Source organism: Mesoplodon bidens (assembly GCF_964165515.1).
Source record: "Mesoplodon bidens genome assembly, chromosome: 15".
In the NCBI taxonomy this organism is placed as follows: domain Eukaryota; kingdom Metazoa; phylum Chordata; class Mammalia; order Artiodactyla; family Ziphiidae; genus Mesoplodon; species Mesoplodon bidens.
The window spans coordinates 69,599,674-69,616,223 of NC_138171.1; the positions used below are offsets into that span (position 1 = coordinate 69,599,674).

The following is a 16,550-nucleotide window of genomic DNA, read 5'->3' on the forward strand; positions in this document are numbered from 1 at the left end:
TTGTTACTGGTAATAATAATAATAATAATGATGGATTGTGTCTTTTTTTTTTAAGAATTTAGATAGGGGGCCTGGCCCAGAAAGAGAGCTGTTACCAGAGGTAACTTTTTATTTTCTTTTGGCCACACTGCGCAGCTTGCTGGATCCCCGACCAGGGCTCGAACTCAGGTCCCTAGCAGCGAGAGCTTGGAGTCCTAACCGCTGGACCACCAGGGAGTTCCTGGGATTGTGTATTAAAGTGCCTGGCTTTAGGCCAGGTATATAAGAGTCACGAGATAAACAGGAATTGAATCTAAAAACTCTTTACAAAGAAAAAGTGGGAAATGATGTAGAAAGAACTTACAATTGCACAAAGATAATGGAAAGAATAATCCCCCCCAGAGTGGAAACATGTAAAAGGCAAGGGATCAAACTGGCAAAGAGTAACAGGCTGACTTTGTAACATTGGGTCCTGTTATGTATATGGAGGAATGTGATTTGACCTGTGACATGTTCTTATTTAGGTAGTAAAAAAATTATAATGAGATTTTATTCTGTTTTGTGGGTAATGAGACAATGTAAGTAAATAATCATATAAAACACATTTAGATGAAAAATTTTAGATGACATCACATAGGCATGATTTACTATGTGCCCAATATGACTGTGATTTTGGACCGTTGTTCAGCAAATATGCACACACACACATCCCCGCTGTGGGCAGAGTGTGCTTCACCCCCTTGGGCGGGTGCGGGTGTGGCCGCATAACTTGCTTTGGTCAATGGAACATTAGTGGATGTCTTGCAAGGAGAGGCTTAGAAAGTGTCTGAGCAGTTGTGCTTGCCCGCCTGTGCTCCTGCACAGCTCCCGAAAGAGAATAGGCCTCAGGTCACTGTTGGTCCAAAGGGGATGAGAGAGACGTGGTGCAGATCTGACCCCAACCACAGCTTGGAGCCACATCAGCCAACATTAGCCAGGACACAGACGTGTAGGCCAACCTGCAACAGGCTTATTGTTGTTTGGCATTGATTTTGGGGATAGTTTGTCATGCAGCATTATCGTGACAATAGCTGACAGTTACAATAACTGAAGTCTCATATTTGGGGGAGACGTTTCAAATTAAACTAGAAGAGAGACAAAACTATTTAGAAGTTAGCATATCTATAAATAAACGTCTAATTTAAATAGTAGAGGTTTTATGAAATGTATGGAAGTCCTCATCCTCTCCAGCTGCCTACAATCTGTGGGCAACCCTGGCTAAATAACCCTGCATTGCTGGGGCTTCCATGAGCCTGTAATGAAAAAGCCCATCTCACAGAATAGTTACTAGAAGCCAACATGAAGGAGAGACTGGAAAAATATTCAACTCTGAGTTGCATGGGGCCTAAGCACTGAAATCTGTTTCACTGAAAATGTATATTGTTTTTGCGTGCATATTTTAAAGGAGCAGAAAACCTCAAACCTATGACAGTTTGAGGTTCAAGTTTTGGCTCTCCTGGCAGGCTAGTTCTTTGTTGTGTCAGACCGCCAGGATTCATGTTGCACAGCAGGTGGGAGCCTCAATAATTTAAGCAAAATGTTGGCTCTTTCAGCCAAGGAAAAGGCAGCTCACCCAGGAATGCTGCACTAGCGCGTCTGAATAGGGCGACAATCAGAGCCCCCAAATTGGAGCATCCTAGGGAAGCCGGGAAAGAAGGACCCTGCCCCTGGCTTCCTTGGCCCCTTGGCATTCCACGTTTGAGCAACAGGAAGTAAGGGAGGACTTTCCAGAAGCTCTTAACCTTAGGGAAGCCATCTGAAAGCTATTCTAGTTCCTTTCCTTCTAAACAAGTAAGACAAGCCGTTGTACGTCCTCTCAATTTTGGATATAAATAGATTTTTGCATAATTTATTCCACCAAATTGAGTAAGTACACTTGCCATTTATTTTGTCTCGTAAAATTCCTCTTCATATCATTTTATAAACAGGAGGAAAAAGAGAGGTAGATTCACAAATCTATCATTTTGTGGTAAAATGGTTACAGCTTGCCTGAAATGTGAGTCTACAGCAGTTTGTGTCTTTGTGAAGAGGTAATAATGCCAATTCAGTGTCAGGAACAGCATATAAATAGCATATAATACATCTCACTCATGTAATAGGATCATTGGTCTTAAAACTTATATCATTAGTAGAAGAGCATATGTAATTACTTCTATAATATTTTTAAGAAATATAAATAAATCGTATAGACTGTTACCATCAAAATGCTCTTACACAGGGGAAATCTCTCAAAGGTATTTTGTGATTTTATTTTTCCTCACCAAAAGAATACCTGCCAATCTCTTTTGCTAGGTTTTGACACATTAAGTCCTAAAAATCAGAATTTGAATCTTTATAAAATTATCTGTTGCAAAGCAGAATGTTCTAGTCTTTAGTTCTCAAAGAAGGAAAAATGTCCTTGAAATCAACATGATTCAACAATTAAGTATTAAAATATCCGTACCATCACGCACATGACAATTATTTTCACCATTGTCCTTTTCATCACTCAGGAAGAACTTGCATTTATTGCAAACTTTAGCCATTTTTCCCCTTAATAAGTGTAGCAAATAGGGAACAAAAACAAGGTAAAAGGTTTTATTCTCACCAGTTTCATTTAGCATAATTTCAACTTTCAAATTATAGGAACATAAATGAACGTCCTACTTCTGTGTTAAAAGTACTTGACTACTTTGTGGGATGTTGTGTGCCCATTCTTTACTAAATTTTCTTGGTCGCTGTTGCTAGGTAACACCGCTGACCTCCCACAGCTGAAAAAAGATGAGAGGGTTGGAGGGAGCAATTCGGCATTATTAGCATTTGACTAATAAGGTTGTTGGTTTTTTTTTTTTAAACTATGTATCTAAGCATTTGTCCCCTTCTGTAGGGAATGTCATCATCTATGGGAACACAATTGACGCATACACCACGGTGGAGACACTCTTGAACTTGGGTGTGAGGGGCTCCTACATCCACCTGGTGCAGCACCCACCCACCTCCATCGTCACCTGCATCAACAACTACGCAGTGGAGGGCGCAGTGGAGGATGCGCTCCGAGCCTCGGGGGTGACCGTCTACCGGGACGCGGTCCTGGCTCAGTGGAACGATGGCCTGAACCCAGACCCCATCCACAGCGCCAGCTTCACCACACCCACCAAGCCCTTCCAGCTCCCCTGCTCCGTAAGTAGGTCCCCAGAACCTCACTCACCACCTTTGGGGGACTTGGGGTCTGAAAAGTGGTAGGTGATGAATTTATAGTCACAGCGTTCTTTTTCCCCTAAACGTTCAGATTTTCTGTTGCTGAGAAATGAACCACCCAAACTGAGTGGCCTAAAACAACAACAGCCGTTCCATATTCTCTCTCGTGATCCTGGGGTTGGACCGGGCTCCCCCAGCAGTTCTCCCTGGAGGTCTCTCCTGGGGCTGACGTCAGACTGGGGTTGGGGCTGGAATCGTCTAGAAGGTGTGTTCACCCACTTGTCCATCTGCTGGTGTCAGGTCAGCTTCAGGTGAGATTTTGACCTGAACACTTACAAGCGGCCCCTTCATGGGACTGAGCTTCCCCTCTGCATGGTGGCTGGGTTCCGAAAACAATGAGACAGAGACAGAGAGAGAGACACAGAGAGAAAGAGAGAGAGAGACAGCATATCTCCTTTCGTGACCTAGCCTCAGAAGTCAAGCTGCACCCTTCCACCGCATTCTGTGCCCTAGAAGCAGGTCACTAAGGCAGCCCACACTCAAGGGGAAGGGAACTGGACCCCGCCTGTTCCTGGGCAGAGTGTCGGGGGGCGGATTTGAAGAGGGCCACCCCCACTGAGAGCTCCCCGTGTCCTGGGTACCATGCTGCACACTGGCAGTGCATTCTATTCCCTCCTCACAACAGCTCTTTCAAGGGAAGCATCCCCACCTTACAGACGAGAACACCGTGACTCCACGTCAGCTGAGATCCCAACCCAGGCCAGCAGGGCCTCAAAGTCCATGCTGTGTCGACCTCCTAAGATTCTGGAAACAGCAGTAGGGGATCTTCCCCTATGATGTATGGAGAGAGTACTTTGCTTTGGGGCTTGTCACAGCTCAGCTCACACGCTGTTCAGGAAATGAGCAGAAGCTAGGAGGGAAGAAGAGAGGAAAGGGGCCAGTTGATGTGATGGAGAAGCAGGAGACCCCTCAGAGAGAGGGGGCTGTGGTCTGAGTGAGTGCTGGAGCTATAGGGGTCAAGGGCTGTGTTGGTGGTTGGGATAAAGGATGCCAGCAGCATCTAGTGGGCAAGCCAGCTGGGGACCCCCGTGGGGGCTCATAGCAGTCCCTAACCTGGCAGTGGGGGTGGGTCAGCCTAAGTCAGGGCTTCTCACCCAAAGGCCCCTATGGGCCACCCTCATCCCCCCAGAGTCTGGACTGGAGCTCAAGGCAGACCCCCCGCACAGAGGGGGTTTCCCTGCCACCTCTCATTTCCTCCTGATAACCCAGGGGGATTTTGCATTCTGCTCTTCAGTACCTTCATTTATTCCTTCACTCCACAAACATTTATTGGACACCTACTAGGTCTCAGGCTTAGTCCTAAGTGTGAGGGATATAGCAGTGAAAAAGACAGAAAAAGTTCGTTTTATTTTAACATAAAAGGGACACCATCTACACATGTATGTCACAATACCTGTATAAGATAGGGAAAGTCAACATCTTTTCACCAAAAGTTTCCTCCCAAAATGATGATCATGGAAGATGCATGCCCAGGTTATCCTGGGCAACCCTGGGGGTGAACACATACCCTGCTTAGGGCACATGGGTGCAAGAAAACCTCCCCCAATATCCAACTGAATACAGATTCTGTAGAAGCCCCTGCTGGCCTTCACTCTCCTGTCCAGGTCAGAATTGGAATCATGGCAAAGACATCTTGCAGATGCTCTCAACTGCCTTGATCCAACACACCTTCCTGCCCAAACTTCACCCTACATGGTGAGTCGGACATTGGCCTGCTGTCCTCAGGTCCTGCCTCCGGCTCCCCCTGCTCAGCTCTGCCCCAGGACGAGGGGCCTCTACAGAGGACCCTCCCAGCCCCAGTTTCCCCTGATTCTCATCTGTGTTTGGCCAACAGTAGGTTGGCCAAACTGTCAGGAGATTAGAAACTGGAAGAAGGGAATGGTCAGGGTATTTATTGTCAGCTTTGGGTGGCATCTCTGCCAGGGAATTAGGAGACTTTTGATGGGCACGAATATATTCACGATCTCCACTGTGGCCGTGTGGTCATGGTGTCGTGGGCTGAATTATGTCCCCCCAGAGAGATACGGTCCTAAGAACCAGTACCTGTGGATGTGACCTTATTTGGAAATAGGATCTTGGCAGTTGTAGTCAAGTACAGAGACGGTCATCCTGGTTTGGGGTGGGTCCTAACTCTAATGATTGGTGCCCTTACATGGAGAGAGAGACTTGATGACAGAAAGGAGGCCCATGAGGAAGAAGGCCCCATGCTGATGGAGGCAGAGATGGAGTGATGGCAGCCACAGGTCCTGGAGCAGCAGGGATGGCCAGCGACCACCAGCAGCTAAGGAGAGACGAGGACCTCTCTCAAGTTCTCTGTCTAGCTAGACATTTGTCAATTTTATTGATTTTTTTCCCCCCCAGAGAACTGGCTTTTGAGTTTGTTAATTGTCTCCGTCGTCTGTCAGTTTTCTCTCTCATTGATTTCCGCTCTTAACAATTATGTTCTTTTTTCTGCTTGCTTTGGATCTACTTTGCCTTTCTTTTTCTAGTTCCTTAAGGTAGACCCTTAGGTCATTATTTGTAGAAGCATGTAAAGCAGATGTTTCTACTTCATATTTTCATCCACTATGTACTATTCAGTTGGCATTACAGGAGCACGTGAGTTGTGTTTGAGAGGTCTGAGAGGTCTGTAACTCAGAACACGTGCTCCCACGGACAGTGTTGGATTTGCTGATCCGGTGTTCACTCTATTCCACAAACCCCTATGTCCCAAATGTAACCATAGCGTCAATGCCTACGCCAAAACCGTATAAAATAATATGATAGAGGTACTGATAGTCTTTAAAACGCAGTAAAACAAGGGCTAGTATATGTATGTGCCCCTTAATAAAAGAGTCGTTTTAAGTAGGAGAAACACTGGGTAGGTAGAAGAACTTTGCGGGGATGCTGAAGGGAGCTGCTGAGCATTAATGGTCCTGTTTTTCATGCATAATTTCAATTCAAATCAAATGTCTTTCCTATTTTTCTGTGAGTGGGAAGTCTGTTTCTATAGAGATAGGAAAGGAGTAGAGAGGGAAAAAAAAGAGAAGAGAGACAGAAAGTGTCAGAGTCAGGGACTCAGAGAAATATATTTTCCTGTGGTCACTGAGCAGGGTTATAAAACAGAAAACATTTTAAAGAGGTTTGAAAGAAAGAAGCTTCCTGGATGGGAGTAATTGGGATAGGATTAGACATCTGAGTGAACAGAGACAGGGAAAAGGGCAAAGGCCCTGCCGGTTCCCTGAGGGAGAAGAAAGGACATCATAGGGATGGTGGATCTGAGTCCAGTGCTGTCCAATAGAACTGTCTGCGATGGTGGAAATGGTCCATGTCTGTGCAGTCTAACATGGCAGCCACCGCCACCTGTAGCTTTTGGGCATTTGAAATAGGCCACCACAACGGAGGGTCTGGATTTTAAATTTTGTGTAATTGTAATTAATTTAGATTTAAAAGTATATAGTCACCCGTGACTAGTGGCTACTGCAGGCTTATTTGTGGCTCATTCCTCATTGGCGCGCCATTCCTAGGTGTAGGGAAGGGCATGGAAGGGGGTTACCTCTGGCTCAGGACGGCTGATTTCTATACGTAAGGGGGCAAGTGAGGTGGGTAGAGCTGGCGTGTGAAGGAAGCAGGGAGTGTGGTATCCACCAGTATGAGGACCCAGGTCATATGTTCATTTCTTAGCATGCTTTTAATAAGGTGGCAAACTGTGTTTAGGTAAAGATAAAAATGATTCAACTTAGCTACTTCAATGACAACTGAAGACTTAAAAACAGCTAACTTGGACTGCTTTAATGACTTAACATCAATATGGAAGATGATCTCCAGATAAGTACGAGAACGCATTAAAATGTGGGCAGAGAATGGAGGCCTGCAGGTACCTTGTAAATCTTCACTGAATCAGCAGCTGCTGACCCAGGGCAGGAAGTAACAAGGCAGGAGCCCAAACCTGGTGGGTACCAAGGCAGACGGGGCTTGCATTATCTCTGGGGCATCCTGCAGGGAGTGACAGGCTTTCTGGGTTTAAAGGGGGCAGGAAAGGGGCAGCCTGAAGACTCAAAACTGGACGAAGTGACCCCAAGAAGGAACCTGGAGAGACCTAAGTGTCAGACGCAGGAGAGGAAAATGGAAGGAGGCTGAGAAGGAGCGATTCGAAATGTCCGAGAATGAAGGGAAGGTGGTGTTTATGAATGTAAACCTCCTTACGGGAAAGAACGTGCTCTTGTGGGAGATATTCCACCATGTGGCACCCTCGCCCCTGGATGTCTAGATTGAGCAATTAAAAAAAAAAAAAAGAGTGACCTTGAGTGATCTTAATTTCTTCTGCGTACCAAAGATACACACCATTATGGCATACTGTTTGTAGATTTAGGTTTTCTTGTGTGCCCCAAGTAATAAAATAGAGACTCTTCACCCTGTTGGGAAGGTACAGTGAAGAATGATAGCTAGAAATAATGTGATTGTTCACTTTGTAGATGTTCTTCAGCTTCTGTGAGAAGAACGTGGATTACGAAACATTCAGAGCCTTCAACGACGCATGCCTTGTCTACGACGGCCGACTTGTGATAGACGCCAACTTCCACACCAATGACATAGCCATCAGAGCTGCCGGCTCCCTCACCAAGTTCTCCAACAGGTATTACTCGAATGAGTGGACTCACAGCGACTTCAATTCCAAGGAAATTGGCTTCCAGCTGGCAGCAGTGATGCTCAGCCTCTTTGACCCGACCCTTGAGCCTGTGACTGAGCCGCCGGCTGACCTTGACCGACTCATCCCCATGTACAGGGGAGCCAAGATCAAAGGTACGTAGTGGGCCACCTTCATCCCTGTGATGGAGCCACTGGTTGGATCTGGACCAGCCAGCCCTCCGTTTCCTGTAGGTTTGGTGAGGAGGCTCCCGTGTCCCTCAGTGGGTTTGCACAGAGACACGGGAGGGCTCTCTCTTATGTTTAACTATTTATTATGGACTTGATTTTATCACATCAGAACTGATGTGATAAAATTTTTCACATCAGAATGTGATTCTCACTTTACATATAAGGAAACTGAGACTAGGGGATGATCGGTAACTTGCCCAGAGGTCCCTCACAACTGGTGTATGGTTTGATGCCCTGACATCTTACCAAACTTTCATTCTCAATATAAGTTGAGAGGTAAGGAGAACTTCCAAGCCTCCCAGGCTTTGGTCTGCTGTCTGGATGGATAAGCTAGGCCATTAGCAGCTGTAAAACGGGCCAGTTTTATCCCCTCAGCTTTATTGACCCCTAAGGAGATCATCATATGAGTGACACAGAACTTTCTTATATTTGGGAGGTGGGAGTTACCCTTGGAAACAGTATCTTTGAATGTTGTGGATCTTCTACCAGAAAAATGCACATGTTTACAAAACTGTATGTTTACTTGCAGAAGGTTGATGGACCAACCCCCATAGTCATCCATGGACCCCTAAGGGGTCTGTGGACCCTAATCCAGTAAACAAAACATCAGGCTAAAGAGACAAAAGCCCTGTATTGCAGTCCTTGTGTTTATCTACCCAACTAAATGGCCTCCGAGAGGTTGTGATCTCCTTCTCACTCTGGATGAGACCTTAAGAAAGGTGGTGGATGTGGGAAAGGAAGACAAGGCATGGGTGTCAGAGGCTGATCAGAGCTAGACCAGGCTCGGGCTTCTAGGGCAAGCTAGAAATAGTAACAGTTTCATAATACGAGTTTTCTAAAGCATTGAACAAGAACTTTGTTGATTTTCCTTATAACATTTACTTTCTTAGTATTTTGATTACATAGTGGAGGAGGATGGAGAATGGGAACACCACGGCAACATTTGTAGACCAAAGTCTTGGTTGGCTTTAGCAGGCAGAGATTAGAATGCCACAAGTTATGGGAAATCAGGATGCACAGGATCAGCTTGGCACCTCTTGGAACATTGGTGGCTATATTATGGGTTATAACGGCACATTCATGTTGATTTTATTAAATAAAATAAACCACACAGTGTTCCTTGCTAATAGAGGTACTTGAGTGGGAAAATTTGAGTAGCATACACCACGGCAGGCATCTCTGTTTGTCCTGTGGTACAGACGTAAGCCCTGTTACCCAGTTGTTACCCGACTGAATTAAAATGTGGAAAACTTGTCATTTCCACCAGGAGGCATCCTCCCTGGGTCATACCATTATCTGCATATCGCCAAACCCGCCATCCCAACCCCATTGGAGGTACAAATGGCCCAGTCTGATTTTGTAAGTATTATTCCTGAATTTCATTTTACTTTCAAATATAACACTTTATTTATGGGGGTAGGGGTGAAATTCTTAATTCAGTCTTTAGTGTAATGTATTGGTTCATGCATCAGAAAGCCAAGTGGCAGCTTGGTCCCCAAAACGGCCCCCACTGACTCCCACCCCTCGGTATTCATGTCCTTGTATGGTCCCCTCCCACACTGACTAGGGCTGACCTGTGTGGCCAGTAGAATATTGTGGAAATGATAGTGTGTGACTTCCAAGGCCAGGTCCTGAAAGATAATACAGCTTCCAACTTGCACCCTCCTGGGTCACTGCCGCCATATTGTAAGGTCACCCAGGTGGCCCTTCGGGAGGTTCACGTGGGGAGGGATTGAGGATTTCTGCGCCAGCCAGTCGTGTGATGGAGCCACTGTGGAAGTGGTCCTCCAGCTCTAATCCAGCCTTCAGACGATGCAGCCCTGGCCAACATCTTGACTAAAACGTACAGGAGACCATGGGCCAGAATCCCCCAGATAAGCGATTCCCAATTTCTGACTCCCAAAGACTGAGGTTATAAAAATGTATTGTCATTTTAAGCCATTTATTTTTTAGAGAAGTTTTAGGTTCACATCAAAAATGAGAGGAAAGTACAGAGATTTCCCATATACCCCCTGCCCCCATTCATGCACAGCCTCCCCCATTGTCAACATCCCCACCAGGGCGGTACATTTTTTACAATTGATGAACCTACATTGATGCATCATTATCACCTAAAGCCCACAGTTCACACTGCGGTCCACTCTTGGTGTTGTACATTCTATGGGTTTGGACAAATGTATAATGACATGTACCCACAATTACGGTATCATGCAGAGTAATGTCACTGCCCTAAAAATCCCTCTGCTCCACCTATTCATTCCTCCCTCCCTCCCTTGCAACTCCTGGTAACCACTGATCTTTTTACTGTCTCCATACTTTTGCCTTTTCCAGAATGTCATAGAGTTGGAATCATACAGCATGTGGCCTTTTCAGATTGGCTTCCTTCACTTAATAAGTTGCATTTCACTTCCCTCCATGTCTTTTCATGGCGTGATAACCCATTTCTTTTTAGCCCTGAATAGTATTCCACTGTGTGGATGGACCACAGTTTATGCATCCACCTCCTGAAGGACATTAAGCCACTAAGTTTTGAGGTAGCCTGTGATGAATCCATAGATAATTAAAATAACCACCTCTGTGGCAATAGCAAGTAAATTGCTTAGGGTCTGGGATGTCTGTCCAGGTTCCCCTGTTCTCCTGCCCTCCCTGGATGACACAGGAAGGGCCAGCGAGCTGAAGCTGAAGCTGCATGTGCTTGGGGGTTGGGAGGGGCGTTCCCTGTGTTCAAGGTAACTAGAAAGGACACAGCGTGATTGGTCGGTTGGTGAGCTTCTCAGGTAAGATTATCGGACAGTTGGTCCCAACTGGTGTTTGTTGTCAACTGGGGTTTCCTTTCTGGTGCGTCGTGTTTGCTTTTTCATCAGTGAGGAAGACACTGGAGGTTGCCTGCTTCCACTCCCATTTTCTCATCCTGAATTTTTTTGAGGGTTAATGATCTAAGTTAAAATAAGCACATCTCCCAGATTTCCTTGAGAATGAGGTCAGCCATGTGGCAGGTCCTGGCCAATGAGATGTAGCAGAAGCTGCTGGAAAATTCCGTAAGGGGGAGCAGACTCCAGATGTCCCAGGCTCCTGGCCCCTCACCCTCTCTCTTCGGGAAGTCAGAATCCCAGCTCTTCCATTGACTTCCCATGGACTTTGGACAAGTTATCAACTGCTCTGCATTTCTGGGGTTATTAGGGATCCCATATAAAGTAACACTGCCTTCAAGGAATCAAACAGGTGACCCATCAGTGGTGGATGTTGTTAATTATAGTTCCAGAAAAATAATGAAACCTGGTTCTTCCAAGGAAAGGATGGATGCTACGTGTTTAAAACTTATTTCCTTTGGGCCTTTCCCAGATTCTTTCAGGTGTGTCCTGTATCCACAGTCTGATGCAAAATGTTCTTACAAGTAAAGAAAGGACCATAGCGAATAGTGCTCCAGTCTCTACCGCTGTGTAACAAAACTTAGGGACATGAAGCAGCCCCTGGATTCCGCTCACAGATTCGGTGGGTTAGGAATTCGGACAGTACACGGTGGGAATGGCTTCAAAAGCTAGGCAATACTGGACTTGGTTTCACACTGAACCAGATTCTTCAAGGACGGTGTGTGATTTCTGACATGCAGTGTCATTTATTTATGAAGCACTGGTTCTCTCTCGGAATAAAGTCAGAGGAGGAGCGAAAGGGAGTTTTAGGTAATGAGAGTTTTCATAAGAATGGAACTTGAATAGCTTCTTTGGCTGGTGCTGTGACAATATCTGAGCAGGAACCCTGACTGTAATTAACCATTTTGCCAGGTGGGCCTCCTTTTTAATTAGTACAGAAGATCTAAACAGATTTTTTTCCCCCATTTTGTTCACCAAGAAAAAAAAAATGTAGGATGGTTCCATGGCAATCTTTTGGATTTGGAATTAATTTGATTAAGTAAAATTGTTGCCAAAATGGTCAGGCAGTCGCCTAAATATGGCCAGTGGATCGAGAATGGAGCCCATGGAGCAGTATTTCACTAGAGAAACTAAATTACTGTTCTCACAGCAAATGTAGTAAGATGAATCTCATCAGACTCTTGTAGCACTCACGCATCGAGATATTTAAGTAAGGAGATGCTTTAGTAATTCATGAGGTAACCCGACAAAAGGAAGACGGGGCACCCCAAGTCGTCTACATAATGAACCGATCCGCAGATTCCAGTCCACATGCTTTGTTGGCTTATACTCCACAGAATAAAGAAATTTGTCACAACAAACTCTGCCTGGGTACCATTAAATTTAAAATTGTGTATTCGTCGTGGGAGCTGGGAACCTGGTTTCTTGCACGCCGAGTCTGATTACCCCTGGGTCTTTCATTTGGCATGAATTCCAGAGCCATATTCCAATCTTTGTCAAAATCATAAAGGAGCTCAAAAGGATAATTATATTCAGGAAAAAAGGAAGAGAAAAAAAACCCACATCAGAACCTGTTACTCTGTCAAAATTTTAAACTCGACACCCAAATCTCCTAACAATTTATTCATATTCTTAAAGGAAGAAACTAGCCACATCCCACAGAATTGGAAAGTGTATGAAATCATCATCGTCGTTAGCCCAGAATCCCTCACCGGGTGGCAAGGCTGGAAGCTGCCTTAAGTCCTTGTTTAGTGGAGTGATTTTCTGGGAAGATAAGCAGAAAGGGTCCTGGACTTCACTGGATTTTCCCATCTGTCAGCAACAGTGACTAGGAATGACCTCAGAAATTTAGATAAGTCTGCCCAGCCCCACAGGGGTAACTTGTGTCTGAGAAACCCATCTGTAGGTGACTTACCTTTCACGTCAATGCAAACTATTTTGATGCTGCATGCCCAGGACGGCCCCCTGGTTATGTGATCGCAGTGCCAGATCTCATGAACGATGGTCATGGTCACTTCCAGAGTCAAGATGTGCTGTCTTTGCACCACTGGGCACTTTTTTCCTCCGTGTGCCTTTAAATTCAACCTTTAAATTAAAAAGTAAGGCCAACTCCCCTCCACCAAATAAACAGACCCATGATGACACATCACTGGAAACAATGCTGACGACACAGCCCTTGTGGAACAGGGTGACCTCAGAGGGCACGTGATGCTGAGAAACCAGCCATGGAGTCACCATGGCCCTCGAGTTGAGGTGCTCAGTGTCCACTGAATCAGCCCCCAAATACAGGTGCTTGTGAGCAGAGAGTGGGATATTCAGTGAAACTCTTTGCCAAGTCAAAAATATTGTCAGCCACGTGGGTGGATCCTGAGATGTAGACCTCTGATGCCTGAGTTCCCTTCCTTAATCACTCAGCATAAAGAAATTTCAAAGAGGAAGAGGAGAGTCCACAATCTTGTGGGATCTGCTGTCCACTGAGGCCAGGGAAACTTGGTGCTAAAACTATGCCAGAGCTGTGGCCAGTGCCCGCTCTCCCGGATCCCCAGCCGCCCTACCAGCAAGGCCAGGGAGCAGCCCCTCCCCCAGACACTCATTCAACTTCACCAAGGCACCCCTGACTGCGAAGAGGCCTCCCCAGGGTCAACTTCACTTGGTGGCTCATCATAGCAAACGCTATTTCTGAATTAAATACACACAGAGCTATGAGAGTGACGAACGCGCCCGTTGTGAGCATCTCTAAGAATAAATACAAGACTTTAAAGACCATTTGAGTTTGGCACCAGCAGCTTTAGTCTTAGCCCTCTCCATTAACATTTTGTTAAAATGTTGACACAAAAACAAATAATGATACCGCTTATTTTTATGAAAATAGAATGATTCTCTACAAATTATAAGACATTATAAATTTTTATACTATACTTCTATAGTATAAAATGTATTGGGAACATATTTTCCTGTTATGAAATAACTCACCAATAATTTATGTTGGATGCATTGCATCCAGTTGTGTGCATATACCATTGTTGCGTTAGATAATACCCTACTGGGTGTTTTTTTAAACACTTTGCTATGGAGGTAGATTTCCTCTCTGTATCCATCCATCTCTATGATGCTGGACCTCGTGCACCTCCCTGGGGTGCTGCCCCCCACCCCCTTCCTAAGCTGTGTTTGTTTTGTCCCCCAGTCTCGTGCATATCCTTGGGGCTGGCCCAGGACTTACCTGGCATCCCTCCTGTATGTCTCACCTTGTGCCTTTATAGTTGGCTGGTTCCTCCTCAGGGCTTAGTCACGTGATACACAAACATCCACCAGTTGCTTCAATTTACTTAAAAATCCAGTTAATCCGTGTGTCCTTGTTTAGACAAAGTCCCCAGGGGATGTCCGGGACTCAGTAAATGTTTGGGATCAGTGCAGTTCAACTTGCCCTGGTTTTCTAAATGCCACATTCAAGTTCAGAGCAAAAGCTTAAATCTATATGCACTCAGGAGAGATTTACTGAGTGTTACTGTGTACTGAGTTCAGAGTCCAGGGGCAAAGTCTGTGGGTTCAGCCACCACCAGCCAAACCCAGGTTTGTCCACGGAGGTTCTGTTTGTTGCTGGAGCCAGTGGGAAGCGTGTCTCTGGCTGGTCAGTCAGTGGCCATCAGGGGCTGAAATAGAAAAAGTGGTCATGACTGGGGTAGAGGGGCATCTTTCCTTGTCATCTGGGTTCACATGGTGGTTTAGCCAGTGTCTAGGGGACATAAAGCCATGAATCTACACCTTTCACTATTTACAAACTAACAAGTAGCCCACAGAACGGTATGTGTATTTTCCGTGATCTTGAACCTTCTTCCCGGGAACAGACCCTATCAAACCATTGAACCTCTGCAAACCCAGCTGTCAGGGATTCACCTTTTTCCTTGTTTCCTTCGTTCGAGTAGAACTTTAAAAACTGAAATTCCTTTTGCGCACCTCTGACTAGGAGGTTTTGCTCAAAATGGTGCTGTGAAAAACTTAAAGCTAACAGTCTTATGACGCCGCACAGGAGAGAATAGACCCAGTTCCACCTACTGGCTGTGCCAGGTATTGAATAACGGAGAATTGACCGTAACCTAGCAACTAATTTAGAAACGTGGAGCGATATAATCACAGTGTCAGATACCCTGAGGAACTTTCAGTCATCAGATTCAAACACATGGTTTCTGACACGCACTTATCTACAGTCAAGTTTGGTCAATATCTACTACTGTGATTTGCAACAGGCAATAAGCTCTAACCCATCCATTATGTTTGAAAAATAAATTGCTATGATAAAGTTCCCAAAGTCCAGAAATGTTTCTAACGTCGTTTTTCTGATGCACTCCTCGGCCAGGGTTCAGAAATAGTAACGGGTAACGTGAAGAACGGGACTTACTTCCGAATCCACACCAACAAGTACAAGATGGTGGAAACCATCACGTGCCTTTCCAAAGTGCCTTTCCCTGCCTCCAACTACATCCGCCTGTTTGGCCAGCACGAGCAAGTCCTCAACAACCTGTGCTCTCGGTACAAGGACGGGCTGGTCCCAGACCTCTACAGGTGAGCTGGGCGTTGCCCTTTCCCGGGGGTTATGGGGTGGGGGGAATGCAGACACAGGCCATGTATGCCTTGTGAATGAGGGAGGGGTTTTGTGATGCACCAGGAAGTACACGGGAAGCCCTGGGAGAAGCTAGAGCTTCTCAACAGTGAAGAGTATCAGACCCACCCGCACTGGAGAGGCCCACGGAGAAGAGCACAGGCTCGTGTGTACACAAGTGGCCGTACGGCCACGCGCAGGCCTGGGTCCCAGACGCATCCATGCACAGCCTCCACACCACAGATGATATTCAAGTCTCTCTTGAGACACAGGCTGCTAAGAGCAGTGGTCAGAAACGTAAGAGGTCGATTTGGGGGCTGGATGGAGGTACCTGGTCCTGGGGGGAGTTCCAGCACCACAGACAGGATGTCTGTGACCCCAGCCTCCTCCTCACGGCACGTGCTCAAGCAGAGGGGGTGACCGTTTGCCTAAGACGTTGGGAAGGAATTCTGCTCCAGCAGGTTGGTTAGACTGGGGGCTCTAGATCCCAGTCTTTCAAGTTCAGAGACACTCTCTTGTCCAATACCTCTAGGAAGGCTAGAACTGTAGAGTAGAAATCCACTTCTGGATGCAGTCTGCTGCTTAGAAAGGTTAAGAGAGTTTCCTTCGATCCACAAAACAAGATGGTGACAAATAGAGACATAGGACGTAAGTCATAGAATTCAGGGTCCTCAGTACCCAGGGCGGGGGGACTGTCAGAAGCAATCTCTCTTCCCTCTTAAAAACGCTTTTAAATTGTAGACTACATCATAGAAACAAAACAAATAAATAAAACATGTACGTACACTTTAAAGGGTAATAGTACTGGAAATCTATGTGCCTTACTTCAAAGCCCCTGTCTGATCATACCCCCTCCGTCTGCTTGGAGGTCACCACTGCCCTGCAGTTTAGGTTAATCATTCCCTTTCTTTCCTGTAAAGGAGGGATCAGCAAACTTTCCCTGTAAAGGTCCGGATGGTAAATACCTTGGG

At 45.8% G+C, this 16,550-nt stretch overlaps 1 protein-coding gene across 1 annotated transcript in view; it reads left to right on the plus strand.

Annotated features, from left to right (window-relative positions):
• CFAP61 (cilia and flagella associated protein 61) overlaps positions 1-16,550 on the plus strand; it is a 249,094-nt gene that overhangs the window by 186,532 nt on the left and 46,012 nt on the right. Inside the window, exons 22-25 of the mRNA XM_081256391.1 lie at positions 2,885-3,177; positions 7,710-8,037; positions 9,380-9,471; positions 15,337-15,542. Of these exons, the coding sequence (XP_081112517.1) occupies positions 2,885-3,177; positions 7,710-8,037; positions 9,380-9,471; positions 15,337-15,542 (919 nt within the window). The remainder of the gene's footprint in view (positions 1-2,884; positions 3,178-7,709; positions 8,038-9,379; positions 9,472-15,336; positions 15,543-16,550) is intronic.